The following is an 18,643-nucleotide window of genomic DNA, read 5'->3' on the forward strand; positions in this document are numbered from 1 at the left end:
TAAAATTAAACTGTCCTTCTATAACATATATGTGCTATTCATGTAACCGTTCTTTAATTTGCTGATGAGTTTCTTTGGATCACAGATAATTCACAAATAAATACTTAGAGAAAAGTTTCAATTTCTCTTAAATAATTTTCCAAAAGAGCAAATAAAATAACTGTGAAACAAATTGCTTTTTGAGGATTCTAAAGTATCTGAAGGCTATGTATCGCTATTTTTTTCTAATTAGGTAATGCTCACTAAACATGCTCTTAGAACAAAAAAGGTTAATTGAACTCTTGGGATTTTTAAACAATAATGTTAATACAGAAATAGCATACAGAAAATATGATTTGCAAGTTTCAGTGTCAATGCATACATTTCAATTATCCTAACAAATCAATCTGTAAAAAAGTTTACGTTTATCGATGATCATAACGTCCTATTTTAAAAAGTGCTCTGGAATTAAAAACATTAAGAGCAAAATTTTACTTGTCTTTAACTTTACTATAGACTATAGAGGAAACAAACACAAAATTTTAATGATTACTGACCCATGGCAATTCGGAAAAAAAATCAGTCATTTAGACACAGCTACAATTCAGATGCTATAGAGCTTTTAGCTTCAAGCGATAGCTTTCTTTCCTTGCCCTTCCTTAACCTCAACTCTATAGAATTATGTTCTATTGGGATTAAAAATAATTAAACCCTAGTAGGTCATGTGCATGTGATAGAGACAATTTCCATCAAACACCACAGTAAGACAAAATATTAACTTTACTAATATTCTAAATGAAATTAAACAAAAAAATCAAATTTAAAATATTTAACACTATATAGTCAAATGAAAAATTAAAGAAACCCAAATGAAATAATACTTTCAAAAGTGAGATTCGTGAAAGCAGGGGCCATCTCTTATTTATCATTACATTCCTGTATCTAGAAGAATTTAAAAACATAATTTTCTAAAGAGAACATATTTCCTAAGGCATATCTGATCTTCATTAAACAAAAGTCAACAAATAGTAAGCGATGCAAAGTACCTTCAGATAGTCCCATCACATTAATAATAAAATCAATTCTTTTAATAATCAAACACTGCACAAATAGAAAAGCAAATAGAAATCATATCTGCCACAGCTCTAACTATTGGAGATTTAAGGAGATTCAAATTCCTGCCCACAGACACATATTTCTCATCATCTACTATTCTCAGTACCGACTGAAGTGCCACCATTTCAATCATTTTATCATAACACGTATACGCAATTATTATAGGTTACGCAGGCATAACTTGTTTTATTGCACTTCACTTTATTGTGTTTCAAAGATGTTGCTTTTTTTTTATGATTTGAGGGAAAGACCCTCCACCAATAAAAAGATTATGGCTTGCTTTATTGTGATACTAGCATTATGGCAGTGGTCTGGAACCAAATTCCCAATATCTCAGAGGTATGCCTGTATTGAATAACCTTCCATTCAATATCACAAATCTAAGCAGTAAACAAGAAACTGTAACTTAAATAAACATACATATGAAAGGACTTTCCCTTTTAGTATTCTCTTTATTGTCAATTTGTTTTCCATTAACTCACTGAATATAAACTGGGATTACGTACCAAGTGCTATCCAGAATGCAAAGGAAAATCAGACACAAAAACTGTCCCTGGAGAGGTTAAAATCTAGCAGGAAACATAAGGCAAGTAACCAAATAACAAATGTAAATGGAGGAAATACAGCAGGTTTTTAGAGAGTACAAATACTGTGCTATGATATTTCAAAGAAAGGAAGAATGACTTACAGCTGGGGAAATCAAAGCATGCTTCACAGAGGAGGTAACAATAGAGATGGGTCTCACATGAGGAATGAGCAAGATTTGAATATGAAAAGTGGAAGAAATGGGAAAGGGCACAGTTTGTTTTCAACAAATATTTACTTGCTTTTGAACCTTTCATGACCTTTTGGCATAGTACAGCTAGCTATCACCATCTGCTCTTGAGCATTCTGTGAGGTAAGCAAATATATTGATTCCTCTTTTCTTTGGCAGTGGAGGTGATAGAAGAGGTGTTCACAGGCTGCAATGTCTGATTTTTGCGTCCCCATACTCAAGTAGCACAGCTCAGGGAGCACAAGAAAAGGGAAACTCCTTCATATAGTTTTACTGGAGTTCTCTGGGAGCAACTGAGCTTACCATGTTTGGGTATTTGACTTATTTAAAACATTAATTTATATCCATGCTGTAACAATAAGCCATGTGTGGGGATAGAGCCAGGAGTGCAGTTTCCAGGCTCTCGCCCTCACGTGGAAAGGTGCTCACTCAGGTAGTAAATAGCCATCAACTGTGACTGGATGGCCATTAGCTGTGGCTAGTTGGCGGTCAGCTGTAACCAGTGAGCCACTGGCCACTAATATAACTGCCGTGGCTATGCTAGCAGAAAAAGGGGGGGGGGGGGGCTAGCAAGAAAATGGTGGCTGAGCGGATTGCAGCTAGTAAGTAGGGTTGGTTGGCAGAGAAGCAGACAGCGGGTTGCGGATCGTTTGGCTCCTGCTTCCTGTGTCTCCAACCCAGTCGCCAGCAAGACTATAGTGGTATGACTCCCCTATCTATGGCTCTGTTGGTGTTCCTTTATGGCCTCACCATGTCCTGCGTTCTTATGTGGGGAGTGGGACCCCGCATGACATCCTGCATGACACCATGTTTAAGAAAACTTTAGAAAAAACTGTACAGTAATATGTAACTTTCTTTTCAAGGGTTTTCTTCTACCTAACATTTAGGTGAAAATATAATGCAATGGTTATATATATATATATATATATATATATATATATATACTATAACTATATACTAAAAATACACCAAGATAACCTTGACAAAACCCATATAAGCCAATGCTAAAGACGGCTCTTAAGACAGCAGAACCAGTATTTTTAAAACACAAGATGAATAATAAGGTAGCTGTCAGAGCTGTAAGGTTGATTTGAGACTGTAGTCTTCCATCTAATCCACTTTGTTTTCAGTTTCATAAAGTACAACCCTCTACCCAATATACAAATCTGAGGAATGAACAAGAAACCATAACTTAAACACACATACATATAAGAAAGCACTTTGGTTTATATTCCTCCTCCTAATTTAAATATAGAATTTTAAAATAAACAAACCAACATGTAAGTCACAAAATGTACATTGTATATATCTACGATTGATTGGAAATACAAAACATACATTTCACTTTGGCATGTACTCATAAACTTGCAAAGTTTGCATGGAAAGAATAAACAGACTTCATTTTAATACTGTTAAATATTATTACATATTCACAACTCTGTTCTAAATCTTTATTTTTGGCAAATGCTCTTCAACTTCTTTCCTGGGCTTTATCCAGGATATGAAGGCTTATTACTCTCATTTCAAATATACTTCATATTACCAATCCTCTCAAAAAAAAAAAAAAAAAATCGGCACCTTCATTCAAAAGATTTGAATACTTCAACATCATACAGGAATATTGAGTACAAGAACTCAATTCTGAAAGAATGTGGGGGACTTCCAGTTTCACATGTAAGGAATTTGGTAGTCACCACACTATCCTAAGAAGTAAACAGCTGAACAAACTGAAAAACCAACAACTCTTCTTGGATCTATGAGAGAGGTGAGGACACAGGGCAAACCACTTCCCCCCAGAACTGGAGAAACAGGCTGGCAAACACAGGGAGTCATGGCTTACTTAAGCAGAAAACCACAGAAACCAGTGTCGAAGCAGGAAAACCTCAAGAGTAATTAACTGAATCACTGCTGGAGGCTCAGTGTGGACAAATCTGAGAGTTAAAAACTCGAAGGGTACCGTCATTGACAGGGGGCCCTCACTTTTTTTTTTTTTTACCTCCAGGAAACTGACTAGGTTCTTACAATAAATTTCAGAGAAAAATCCCTTGTGCTTTCAAGCAGAGGGAAAGGAAAAGGAACCATCTTGAAACAAGCCAGCGCTCTCCGACTTAACACGACGATACTAGTTTACTAACTGACCGGGGGGAGGAAAATACCCACCTCCAGCCCATTTTAGCCATCCTGTCCCACCTAAAAGGGCTGAAAATAAAACTGAGAAACACCTGTGAACTTTACAGTCCAGAGGCACAAACTCACTAAAAGACTAAAACCAAATTACAAAACTATGGAATGCTTCCCCTCCGCCCACACCTCACCCTCACATTATTAACGACCTATTTACAGCAGTTTCTTGTACATAGTACGTCATCTCCAGCTATCAAGGAAAAATTACAAAACACACTAACAGGCAAAAATAAAAAACACAGTATGAAGAGACAAAGCAAGCATCAGAACCAGACATGCACAGATGTTGGAATTACGAGACCAGGAATTAACAACAACTATGATTAATATGCTAAGAGCTCTAATGGACAAAGTAGACAACATGCAAAAACAGATGGGCACTGTAAACCAAGAGATGAAAATCCTAAAAAATAACCAAAAGGAAATTCTGGAGATAAAAAAACAAACAAACAAACAAAACCACTGTAACAAAAATGAAGGCCTTCCTTTGATAGGTTTATTAGTATAGACTAGACATGGCTTCTAGGAGAAAACATAAAAGAAAATCTTTGTAACCCTAGGTAGGGAAAGATTTCTTGGGCGATATGACACCAAAAAATAAACAAAATAAAAACAAATAAAAAACCATTTAATGAACTGTGGGGACAGAGCCCCAGAGAGTAGTTTATAGGCTCTCGGCCTCACGTGGAGAGGTGCTGCCTCAGCTGTGGCTGATTGGCTGTCGACTGTGGCCGGTTAGCCGATTGGCTGCTGGTATAACTGCTGCAGCTACAGAGGAGAGCCGAGGACTGCCGAGGACTGCCGAGGATTGCCGAGGAGCCTAGCAGAGCCGAGCAGAGCCGAGGAGAGCGGAAGAGAGTAGAGGAACAGAGTTGAGAGAGTGGAGGAGAGTCGTCGGTCGGTCAGTTGGCAGAAAGGCGGATGGCAGGTTGCGTGTCCAGTGGGCCCAGCCTCCAGTGAGACCATAGTGGTATGACTCCCCTACCTATGGCTCCGTGGGTGTTCCTTTTTGGCCTAGCCATATCCTGCGTTCTTGTGTGGGGAGCAGGAGCAGAGACCCCGCAGGCTGCCCCGCCTGAAAAATGGCGCGGCGAGCAGGCCTCCGCGCACGACAAATGGCGCAGCGAGTAGGGTCTCCCACATGACAAATGGCGCAGCGAGCAGGGTCTCCCGCACGACATGAACTTAATTTCATGAAAATTTACAACTTTCTCTCTTCAAAAAGTACTATTTAGAAACTAGAAAGACAGGCCACAGACTGGGGAAAAGTACTTTCAAAACATACCAGGGGTACAAAAAAAAAAAGTATATACATAACTTGCATTCATCTTTTGTTTTAGGTATATATTGAGTATTACAATTTTATCACAGGTTTTTTTTTTCCTTTCTTAAAATGTGTATACTTTTTTTGGCACCCTCTTTAGATTTAATAAGAGACTTTCATCTAGATTTTTGTTTTAAATCATCTCCTGTAACTCAATAATGAGAAGTAAACTCAATGAAAAAATGGCCAACTATTTTAATAGACATTTCATCAAAGATATACAAGTGACTAATAAACACATGAAAAGATGTTCAAATTACTACCAAAAACATGCTAAATGAAATAAATCAGACAAAAAGCACTACATGTTGTGTAATTCCATACATATAAAAATTTCAGGAAAAGCAAATCTGTAGATACTGCTGTAATAAAGAATATACGAGGTCTGACAATAAAGTTTGCAAACTCATCCTAGAAAAAGTGCTACATAGCTGATTACTGAATATCGCAACAGTCATCTTCAAAGTACTCACCTTGGGAAGCTATGCACCGACACCAGTGCCTAGTCTACCCCTCAAAGCAATTTTGGAACTCTTTTTCTGGAATGGCCATCAGAGCTGTCATCATATTAACCTTGATGTCCTGAATGTCATCAAAATGTCTTCCTTTCAATATTTCCTTTATCTTCAGGTAAAGAAAGAAGTCATTGGGGGCCAGATCAGGTGAGTAGGGAGCGTGTTCCAATACAGTTATTTGTTTACTGGCGAAAAACTCCCTCACAGACAGTGCCGTGTGAGCTGGTGTATTGCCGTGATGCAAGAGCCATTAATTGTTGGCAAAAAATTCAGGTAGTTTTCGTCTTTTTCATGCAGCCTTTTCAGCACTTCCAAATAATAAACTTGGTTAACTGTCCAGTTAGTACAAATTCATAATGAATAATCCCTCTGATGTCAGAAAAGGTTAGCACCATCATTTTGACTCTTGATTTGGACTGATGGAACTTTTTTGGTCATGGAGAACTTGCTGACTTCCATTGTGCACTTTGACGCTTTGTTTCAGGGTCATGTTGCTACACCCATGTTTCATCACAATATGGCCCAAAACATCATCTTGCCTCTCCATAAGGTCTTGGCAAACTTCCAATTTCCTTTGCTTTTGTCATCGGTGAGCTCCTTTGGGACCATTTTTGCACACACCTTATTCATGTCAAGATTTTCGGTTAAGATTTTCCTGCCTCTCTATCAATGTTTACTTGATAAGCTATGCTTCTCACAGTCAACCAATGATTTTGACATACAATTCGATTAACCTCTTCAATGTTTTCATCAGTTCTGCTTCTTACTGGCTGCCCTGACCTCTCTTCAAAAATAACACGTTCTCTTCCCTCAGAAAAACGTTTAATCCACTTGTACACTGCCGTTTTCTTCATGGCGTTATCCCCATAAACTTGTATTAACACGTCCCTGATTTCACTTCCACTCTTGTCAAGTTTAACAAGAAATTTAATATTTGTTCATTGCTCTAATTCAAGCTCAGACATTCTCAGGATGGCACACAACACACAACAATAATAATGAACGCCACTCAGCAAGACACCACACCACACGTCGACATGAACACAGCTGTGAGACACTGATATACCAAGATTATGAAACCTTACTGAGCTGTTTGTACAGTGCTGCCAATGTAAGCACATGGTGGCAAGTTCTCAAACTTAATTGTCAGACCTTGTATCCAGTTCTTGTGTCTCAGGTCTTTGTTCCCAGTTCCTGATACACAGCTTCAAAAATCCTTGGAATTTCCTAAATGATAGGAGTGTCTGTTATGCTAATGAAGTTATCCATGGTGATAGTTTTAGGATCAGGGCTGATCATCCAGAAAGATCAACCTTCTCACTCAATACAAATCCTCTCTTCTCTGATCTGCCCCATCCCTACTGAACTATCATAAATAACATTTGTTTCTACACAGCAAACTCACCTATTGAGAACATAGTCAAGGGTCAACAAAGAAAGAAAAAAGAAGTGCAAAATGGTAATAATTATACATACATGTGTATATAAATTTAAATTTCTTTGGTAATTCAAAAAGTTTAAATTACTTGCTGCTAAACTCACCCCAAGATTATATGCAAAATTCCTTTAGCATGCTTTACACAAAAGAAACATTTTCTATATATCTAAAGATTTTATTTTTAAATAGAGCCTGCATTTTCTAAAGCATTCAACCACATTTAGCTATATAACCAAGGTAAGCAAGTTTAAGTTCAGTGAGCAGTTGGTGGAGGGGAAGTAGTTGGGACTAGCCTTACCCATGTGGAAATAATTGCTTTCCTGGCCTAAAGCTCTTCCTATTAGGATCAAAACGAATTGATGTTATCTTAAGAACTCTTCCAATTTTTGAAAAATAAAACCTAAGTGTTCCATGGTTAGCCAGATATTGTCCAGATATTGTTTATTTTGTTTAAGCACAAAATTATGGCACATTTATTTTTGTATTTAAATCAAAAGATTATGATTATGAAGAAAATAGGGGCATTTTAAAAGATAATGATCTTGGAATAGAAAGGCACATACAGAGCTGGTATAGACGAGACCACCAAGCTTAAACATCGTGATTTGATATTTTTAAAACCTCAGTTTGGCCCTTGGCCTTTTTTGTCTGCACCAGAATTTTCCAAATAAACTGTTTGTTCACCAGGAGTATGAAATAATCCCACATCATATAACATGATGAGCCATTTAAAGCAGACTTAGTGACTATGATAGACTATTTCAGCAAGAATAAAATACAAATTCTGAAGTTCAGTGTTTTATGATGCAATTCTGGCATGGAGTCTAAATTTTCTAAGCACCTGCCAATATATAACATGTTGTTTTGATTCATGGAATTGGAAAACTGAAAAAAATATGTGTCAAGATGTTACTTAGACCAGTCTTCTGTCTCTGGCAGTTCAGTATCGATGCCATCCAGATTGATAGCTATTAAGGAATACAATTTTTTTTAAATGAGCTAGATAGCAATCCCACAACTTCTTTGAAACCTCCTTTAATGTTTCATCACCCTAATGTAACGACCAGTGGCTCCAGCTATCTCAGACTTTCTGTTCTACAATAATTTCTGTTCTACAAAAACAATTTCTTCTCACCTCATTAGAGATAGGTTTGCGACTTCCTTGTATATATCTTGCTTGTTACAAAAACTCCCTAGGCCCTAATCTTTGTCTAGATACTTTTCCATAGCTACTTCTCTCCTTCTTGGAATGCTATCCATTCATTATATATTATACACTCTATTTTATATATTACATATTATTATATATACACATATATTTAATGTATATAATATAATGTGTATAATATATTATAATATATTTTACATATTATATATTATGTAACTGTGTGTGTGTGTGTGTGTATATATATCTATATCTATATCTATATGAGTATAGATATAGATATATTGGGGATGCCAAAAAATGTATACATATTTAAGAGACGTTAACACTGGTCAACGTTGCTCAAGCAGTAGTTCACCGTATTCAGAAGCGTCTGGACACTGGGTGGTCAGTTAGCTCAGTTGGTTACAGCATAGTGCTGATAACACCAAGGTTACCGGTTCAATCCCCTCATGGGCCACTGTGAGATACGCCCCACCTTAAAAAAAAAAAAAAGTTCTGGATGCTGATAATAAGCGCCTCTTGTAATTACACAAGTCAAACGTGACTTGTACTCATCTTTTGTTATCGGTATATATTAATATAGTTTTTTCCTTTTTTAAAATGTGTATACATTTTTTTGGTACCCTCTGTATATATATATAAACATATATATAAACATATATATATATATAAATACATAAAAATATATTTAAATATATAAATATTTAAATATAAAAATACATAATATATAAATATATAAAATACAAATAAATATAAAATATTTAAATGTATAAAAATAAATATATAAATATATTTAAATATATAAACATAAATATATTAAAATATGTGAATGTATTTAAATAAATATTATACATATAAATACATGTGAATATATATGTTTATATATATATATATTTATATATATATAGGGGTGCCAAAAAAAGTATACACATTTTAAGAAAGGAAAAAACTGTATTAAAATTGTAATACTCAATATATACCAATAACAAAAGGTGAATACAAGTCACATTTGACTTCTGCAATTACAAGAGGTGTTCAAAGTGCTTAAATCACTGTCCAGACACTTCTGATTATAGTGAACTACTGCTTGAGCAATGTTGACCAAATAGACTTGAAAAAGTTATTTGGGAACATTCCAGAGTGGTCAGAACTCATTTTTCTTTTTCCTTAGATGATATGGGGATATGGGTAGAAGCTAATCAAGTTAACAAAGAGTATATTTCAATGGCAATGGACATGTATAAAGTATCTTAACATTTTCTTCCTGTTAAAACACAATGCATAGGGCCAGCCCGGTGGCTCAGGTGGTTAGAGCCCCATGCTCCTAACTCCGAAGGCTGCCAGTTCGATTCCCACATGGGCCAGTGGGCTCTCAACCACAAGGTTGCCGGTTCAACTCCTCGAGTCCCAGAAGGAACGATGGGCTCTGCCCCCTGCAACTAAGATTGAACACGGCACCTTGAGCTGAGCTGCTTCCCGGATGGCTCAGTTGGTTGGAGCGCAGGCTCTCAACCACAAGACTACCAGTTCGATTCCTCGACTCCCACAAAGCATGGTGGGCAGCGCCCCCTGCAACTAAAATTGAACACGGCAGGCACCTTGAGATGAGCTGCCGCTGAGCTCCCGGATCGCTCAGTTAGTTGGAATGCGTCCTCTCAACCACAAGGTTGCCGGTTCGACTCCCGCAAGGGATGGTGGGCTGTGTCCCCTGCAACTAGAAAACGGCAACTGGACCTGGACCTGAGCTGCGCCCTCCACAACTAAGACTAAAAGGACAACAACTTGAATCTGAATGGCACCCTCCATAACTAAGATTGAAAGGACAACAACTTGACTTGGAAAAAAGGCCTGGAAGTACACACTGTTCCCCAATAAAGTCCTGTTCCCCTTCCCCAATTAAAACACACACACACACACACACACAATGCACAAATCAGAGGTCTTACTACAGAAGAGATAATCCAGTTTTCCTTGACAGGATCAATTGAGCCTTACTCTGCGTTTCTGGCGGGGGGCGGTCAGTGTCTCGCCATTCTCAGTGGGACTTTTGCCCAACTAAGACTTGCAATTATCAGTAGAACTAAGTTTTCACTATGTAATGACTCTATCCTATTTTTTAATAGAATTTTTATGTTTGTACATGTCAGTTTTCTACCACTGCTCTTCTTCCTGCTATATTTATTGTATATACAAAAACAAAATCACAAGCAGCAAAATTTGGTTGAGCAGTACACTTCATGTCTGTAAGTAAACCTATATTCTGTATATTACTGAGCTACTGGCACTAGAGAGCAGGGGGAGCTGGCTCTGCTCAGATATGCTGACCTAAATATCTTGAGTCCCATAGGAAGGAAATGATAATTCAAAAGCATCAGTAACTCTGCTATTAACATAGCTATGGACCCAAAATATCTAAAGTCTGTCTTTCGTTACCAACTCTCAGTTCACACACTGTTATAAATAACCACAATCCAGAGAGTTCCATATATTCACTCTAATTTGAAAAATAATTCATCATATTTAATTAAACAAAAATTAGTTATATTTAGTATAGACTTAATCCTAATAGGCTTACTTTGTGCCAGACATTCTGCTAGCTACTTTATACATATTATCTACTTTATTTCTTACAAAGCAATGTAGGAAGTAGATGCTTTTATCCCATTTATAGAAGATACTGAATGGCAAGGGTCAAGTGGCAGGTTACGGACTCAGCCACCAGACTACAAAGTTTCCTGAGAGCAGAAACCATATGAGTTTTATTTACAGTTAAAACCCAGCACCTAGTAGAGTGCCTGAAATTCAGTTAATATTTAGGGGGAAAAAGGGAAGGGACACCAGATCTGATTCCAGTGCCACGTGTCACATCTGCCTTTAAGATGATCTCAGTAACTACATGCTCATCTGATTAGATTTTAAAAGCCACTTGTTACTGGAATTCTGTTAGCAACTGAGCTTCAGAGATGTCACTATTTGAAATACTAACACTTTGCTTATTAAAGACATATGCATTTCCTGAGGTGATATTAAAAGATAAATAGTAATAATAATAACAGAAAAAAACAGACACAATTTTTAAAAATATAAATGCATGATAGTTTATTTTTAGCTTTCTTTATATAAAAATTCACATTCAAAAAGAAAGAAAATACTTAAAGTATTCTATTAAATTTAATATAATTTTTAATATATTTCAACAATGTTGGAAACATCTTAATATCTGAATAATCAATTAACTTCATGAATAAGAATGAATATCAAATATGTAAATTTCAGTCTCCAAATATTCCTTAATTCGTGAAAAATTTGATGTGAAAAAATATAACATCGTATTATAAACTTCATGATTTTGAATAAAGCCCTAGTATTTATATGCATACATGTAAATCTATAAAGATATTTATAGTAATATTTAAACTGAGAGTTGATTGAATCAAAGTAATATTTGCCACAGAAGTTCTTTCTAAATAAATCTATTACTTGTACATCAGACATGTACATACTGAGACCTTTATTATATGCTGGGCAGGTGCTAAACTTGAAGAAACAGAAACCCATAACAAAGAGATCCTACCCTCACTGCAGAAATCACACTCAATATTCTATATTATTTAGTTAAAGTACGCTCCAGGAAGGCAAACAAGTTTTCCATTCTAACAAAACACACAGAATATCTACTACCATGCATTAATATAAAACAAAAGTAGATACTGGGTCACATCCCATATCCATCTTTCCAAAACAGCACCAAATCCATGCTACTGTGTTCTACTTTATATACAAAAATCTTTAAATACACTTCAAATTTCTTTACTATTTCATTATGTCTTACTCAAATTGCGCATTTCTTGAGTTCACAAAAGACGTAAGATTGAACAATTCTTCTCTAAAACAGTACTTTAAAACAGTGGGTAAGCATTAAAACCAGTGGATGTTTTAATAAGTATAGATACTGGAGCCCTAAGCTAGACCTAACGAACCAAAACACAATGTTGAGAACCACAGAAAAAGAAAGCATATACAAAGCTGCCTAGAAGTGGAAAGTGTTAAAGCTCGATAGGACCTTAAAGATCATCTAATCAACTCATTTTCTAAAGTAGGAGTCTAAAGTTGTGAGCAGTTAAGTAAATTGTCCAAGATCACATAGCTAGTAAAGGCAGGAGGAGAAGGCAGGTCTCCTGGCTTGCAGACTAGTGCGCTTTCCCCCACACAAGGCTGGCTACTCCACTTGGAGGAAGATAAAATATTAATCCTTGATTTTACCACAAATTTAATCAATATCGTAAACATTCCAGTTCTCAGGGAAATGTGATTAAAAAAAAAACCTACTCTTTTTTGAACCTCATATATCTCCTGTGGAAAGAATGATGATAAAAGAATCTAAAATAAAAAGTTGTTTTGGTGTATAAATGAGCTGAATGATTATAAAGTACCTCGAAAAAATACTCAACAAATGTTACTTTCTTTCACCACCACACCTCCTCCCCTTGCCTTTTTGATTCTACATCAAATTATGTCTCTTTCACTCTCAACTATGCTCCTTTTTATACTATTTCTTCTAATTGGCAATGCCTTTTGACCGCTTCTCCTTCAATTATGTTCATAAATTTCTTCAGGGCCCAATTTAATACATGCCTCCAAAGAAATCTTCTGAACTAACTTAACCCTATCCATCACTATTTAAATTACTTTTAAACCATGTACTTATTTACATATTTTTTGGAGCTTTGTAATTATAATTACTTTCTAGTTGCTTTGTACATTTTTATTTTCTTCCATAATTAGAATATGAGTTATTAATGAACTAGAATATCAGCTCCCCAAAGGTAAGGCTGTTGATCTGTTTTACTCACTGATGGAACACAGGCACCTAAAACAATGCCAAAAACACATAAGGTGATCAATAAATACTTGCTGAATGAACAGGCAAGGATTATTTCTCCTTCCATCCATGAATCTCCCCCAAAATTTCAAAAGTAATGCTAGAGACATATTTGTGAAAAATTAAACGTTTTGAACAAAAATGAAAATACAGGTGCCTGATACTTTAGAAATTCATAAAATTTTAAAAATTAATAGAGCTACAATAGATGAATCAACTCACTGGCTATAGAAAGTCATTCAGTTTCTTCATTACACTCATTGATTCCTTGTTACTACTGTCAGAACTGGATAGTGTCAGCTAACAAATAGAAGGCAAAGAATTGAATTATACCTGCAATTAGTTCAAGTACTACCTTCCCGTGGTGAAAAATTGCTGAACTTTGTTCTCTTTCAAAACTTTGAATTAAGAATAATCTAATGAAAATCTACCAAATTATGGCTTACTTGGGACTCAAATCATGTAAAAGAACAGTAGATAATTTTTTAAACCCATTAAACTTAACAAAGTAACTTTATCTTTTAACAAAGTACTTGTTTCACCCTGTACCACATTCTGCCATGTATAATGCGCTCCTGTGTATAATATGCACCCACATTTTTGGCCCAAACTTTCAGGGGAATAAAATGTTTCATTTTAATTTTTTAATTCAAATTGTTATTTGTTTGCATTTAGGTACTTGTTTTTTGTATTAGCATTTATTTTTTAACATACTGTGTTTCCCCGAAAATAAGACCTAACCCAACAATCAGCCCTAATGTGTCTTTTGGAGCAAAAATTAATATAAAACATGGTCATATTTTACTATAATATAAGACCCGGTCTTATCTAACATAAGACTGGGCTTTATATTAATTTTTTGCTCCAAAAGATGCATTAGAGCTGATTGTCCAGCTAGGTCTCATTTTCAGGGAAACAGGGTATTATGGTACAAGAAATTTTATGTAACAAATAATTACAAAACACAAGAATAAATACAAGGTACAAGAAATTTTATGTACTGGTAATAAATTTACAGTATTTATGCATCATAGAAGGCCAAGAACTCTTCATCGTTGCAAGTTCATCAAAACCAATTATCGTATTCCAGGGTATTACTTTGCATACGGATATCATTATTGATTTCTAGAGTTATACTTTTAACTCATAAGCATAAATAAAAAATTTAAAACATTTATATAGATACGGAATTAGTACTACCCATGTATAGTGTGCATTCTTATTTTTCCCTCAAAAATTTGGGCAAAAAAGTGTGCATTATACACAGCAAAACACGGTACATAAATTCCTGGAAGGCTGAAAACATAATCAGACCTTTCCGGAAGAAATTACAAAAGTATAACTTTTGAGACAAGCACATTCAATAACCATTTACTGAGAGTGATAATTTTATGTTACCCACCCCAAAAAATAAACAAATTTAGAAATTTTCTACCCAGAAAAATTATCTGCTTTCTAGCTTATGTAATTTAATCAAGTTACAAAAATCCAGCTAATTCATATACAGGACTGTACAGAACACATCAACATGATCAGGCATTCAGTCGCAAACTAGAATTGTGAAAGGTGAGAATTGTTTTTTCTATTCATTTTAAGTCACACATTTCTCTATACATATGAAAGATAACAGTGATAATTATAATAGAATGCATAAAAAAATCAGACTAAATATATAATCTCAGAGTCTTATATACCATGCTATTTTTCTATTGTCAAACTATGGGACAACTGAATGATTAGAAAACTCTAAGTAAGTGAATTACGTTGAGGGAGATTATATTGTACAGTGGAATGAATAGGCTTTGGAATCAGAAAGGGGTTTAAATCCCAGCTCTCCCATTTCCTAGATGTTTGATCATAGGCCAAATGTTTATCTTCTCTAAGCCTCAGTTATCTATAATATAAGATGGGCATAATAATTTTTCCCTTGCACCGCGCACCGTTGTGATGAAGATTTAAAAAGATAATGTCACTTTTTTACTTAAATCCTCCAATGATTCATTATAACTTATAAAGTTAAGTTTCAAACTCTTGCAGAAACTTTCTTACTTTAAGAGAGAGGAACCATGTTCTCTGGTCTCAACATTTCTTAGAAAATACAAGCAGAAATGTCCAATTAGGTGGGTAAAACGTAGGCTTCGAGACAGAACACAGGAAAGGGTAGACAAGCAAAGTTCAGTCTTGTCATGTATCCAGATAAATTTACTCATACACTGATATTTTTGTAATGTGGATATATCAGTCTTTATTCCTCCTACTGGATGTCATTGTCACAGGTTACTTATTAATCCCTGCTTAACAGATATTTTTGCAGGAAAGGGCGAGAATAATATTTTAAATGCCCTACGGCAAGTAAACTCCTTGCTACTCTCCTGCGTTAACATATCAAAAATTTTTCAATATGATAAATATGGTAATTTCAGCTTCTGTTTTAAATAATCCATTAAAATGTTAACCTTTTAGTTTATCTCCTACTCCCAAACAAATTCTCTAAAAACCTGACTATGAAATGCCAGGGACTAGAAGACATAGTCCATTTTTAGGGATCTTAAAAAGTAAGGGCAAGAAAGTTGAACATGCAAAAAAAAAAAAAAGTAAGGGCAAAAATGTGCATCTTACAGTTTCAACCTCCTTTTAGATACTGAAGGTCAGACAGTGCTTGAAAACTCTATCCAACATTAATACCTGTTAACCAGGTTACTCACCTGTAGCAATCTGGGAGGAAATTGGATCAAAAACCAGCTGCTGTAACTACTTCCTCTCCATTCAGTAAAATATGTACATATTCAATATGTGTTGATATGCTCAGAAGATTACTTATAAAACTGTCTTGCATACATTTCCCAAACCTTCTTATAAGATAGAGTTCAAAAGTTCATTGCCCCCCACCGTGAGAAAATACATAGTAACTACTAAAATCTGAATTTCATTTTGACACATTCTAGACAGATAAATATGTCTGACTTTATTAATGGGAATGTTTTTTTTTCTTAAAATGGCACCACATACTGCAGTTTGTTGAGAATAAAAAGGGGTCAATTAAGTCTTTTTCATACACAAAATATATATTACAAATTAATACCAAAGTGATTTGTCAATATACAATTAAACATTTAAAAGTATATGACTTCCAAAGGATTATACATTTTTACATAACAAGCAGGTATATCAAACAATAAATTTTATAAAGCAGAGTGATAATTAAGCCAGTAATAATTTTGGAATGGAGATTTATTTCAAGTGGCAGAACTTTTTTTTAAGAATTGGCAGGAATATTTACAAAAGTTAAAATTTAGAATCTGTATCTTAATTGAGCCTCAACTACAAGAGCAGACTAAATTCCATTTCTATCTCTTCCACTCTCCCTCTCCCCTTTTCCTTTTCCCCACCACCTCTCTCTCTCTCTCTCTAAAAAATGTCAACATTTCAAATTATTCTATCCTTAGAAAGAAGCATTAGTTCTGTCAAACATAAAATAGAAAAGGAAGGAAAAAGTATAGGATTATTTTCATTAAATATATCCATATATATGTGTGTGTGTATATATATATATGTATATATGTGTGTGTATATATATATATATATATATATATATATATAGGCATATATATACACATATATATGCAGAAGTTATTATTAAATAAAATGTCATTTTCTTTTAAGAGTAAAAATAACTGGTAACCAAATATTAAAAGGCTCAGCAATTCATTTTCAACCCAAGATCTCATTGCAATATGACTGAACTAAGCTAGATTTTTAGGTCTGATTCACTCAATATTATGTACATCAAGTATTTCTCAATCTCTTATATAATACATCAGAGAATTCACCACATTTTACGTTTTTAAAATGGTATACAATAAATTAAGAACTAATAAGTATAACAAAATTCTCATCTTACTTCTCCATTTCTTAACGTTGTGATGGTTCCTCTTGCTACACCCATTCTAAATAGTGTTTCTGTGGCCTGTGAATCAGAAAAAAAGCAAAAAGGTATCATCTATAATATGTATTCAACTCTGTATCACACTCCCAAGATGTAAAAAAAAACCATTTCCAGCAACATCTAGAGAAGCATCAATAAGGCACAATAAGAACTACAAGCTTTAAATTGTACTCCAAAAATATAATTTTCAGAACATTTTAATATTATCAAGAACTCACACTAAATTAATTCAAAGGTTATTTTCATTTGCTGTTATTTTTCCAGATCTATAATTTCAAATTATTATACTTAGATGAGTTTAAAACCTTAGTTTGATTAACAAAGATCAAATAAAAATTTAGTACTTGGACTTAATTCAGAAATTACTATTTGTTCTGATTTTCAGTTTCCATTTGAATTCAGTTCAAATCACTTTAATGCCATTGAAATAGTGACAGAAGATAAAGTAATTCGGTGGTATATTAAATAACACCCCAAAAAAGTGACTTCTTTCTATATCTTAATAATGAATAATCCTAAAATGAAGTTAACAATTCCATTTACAACAGAATAAAAAAAAATAGGAATAAACTTAACCAAAGAATCAAAAGACTTGTTCGCTGAAAACTACAAAACATTGTTGAAAAGATTAAAGAACACATAAATAATGGCAAGAGATTCTGTGTTTATTAACTGGAAAACCTAATATTGCTAAGATGTCAACACCACCCAACGTGATCCAAAGATTCAAAGGGATTCCTATCAATACCAATGACTTTTTCCCAGAAATATGAAAATCCATCCTAAAATTCATATGCAACCCAAAAGATCTCAAATAGCCAAAACAATGCTGTAAAAGAGTAACAACGTTGGAGGAGTCACATTTTCTAATTTCAAAACTTGCTACAAAGCCACAAGTAATCAAGCAGTGTGGTACTGTGAAACAGGCCAGTGAAACAGAATAGAGAGCCCAAAGATAAACCCTTATGTACATGGCCCACTCATATTTGATAAGGGTGCCATGCACATCCAATGGGGAAAGGACAGTCTTTTTAACAAATGGTACTGGAAAAATTGAATATGCACATGCAAAAGTATGAAGTTGGATCTTTACCTTATACCTTACACAAAAATGAACTCAACAGGAATGAAAGACCTAAATATAAGAGCTCAAACTGTAAAACTCTTAGAAGAAAACGGACAGGACAGCTTCATGAGTTGGTGCCTGATGCGCATGTGCTTCCTGGTTCCCAGTGACTGTCTTGTGTCCTCACATGGCAGCGAGCAAACAGAAGCAAGCTGTCTCTGTACTCTTACAAGGGCACTAAAGCCCAACT

The 18,643-nt window shown here is 34.8% G+C and overlaps 1 protein-coding gene across 1 annotated transcript in view; it reads right to left on the reverse strand.

Moving 5' to 3' along the window:
• The window catches only part of TMEM135 (transmembrane protein 135), a 215,770-nt gene that overhangs the window by 115,008 nt on the left and 82,119 nt on the right, over positions 1 to 18,643 (reverse strand). Inside the window, exon 5 of the mRNA XM_019739636.3 lies at positions 17,283 to 17,348. Coding sequence (XP_019595195.1) covers positions 17,283 to 17,348 — 66 coding nt within the window. The remainder of the gene's footprint in view (positions 1 to 17,282; positions 17,349 to 18,643) is intronic.

The sequence above is a fragment of the Rhinolophus sinicus genome, chromosome 14 (assembly GCF_057876585.1).
Source record: "Rhinolophus sinicus isolate RSI-liver-muscle chromosome 14, RSI-T2T, whole genome shotgun sequence".
NCBI classification, from domain to species: domain Eukaryota; kingdom Metazoa; phylum Chordata; class Mammalia; order Chiroptera; family Rhinolophidae; genus Rhinolophus; species Rhinolophus sinicus.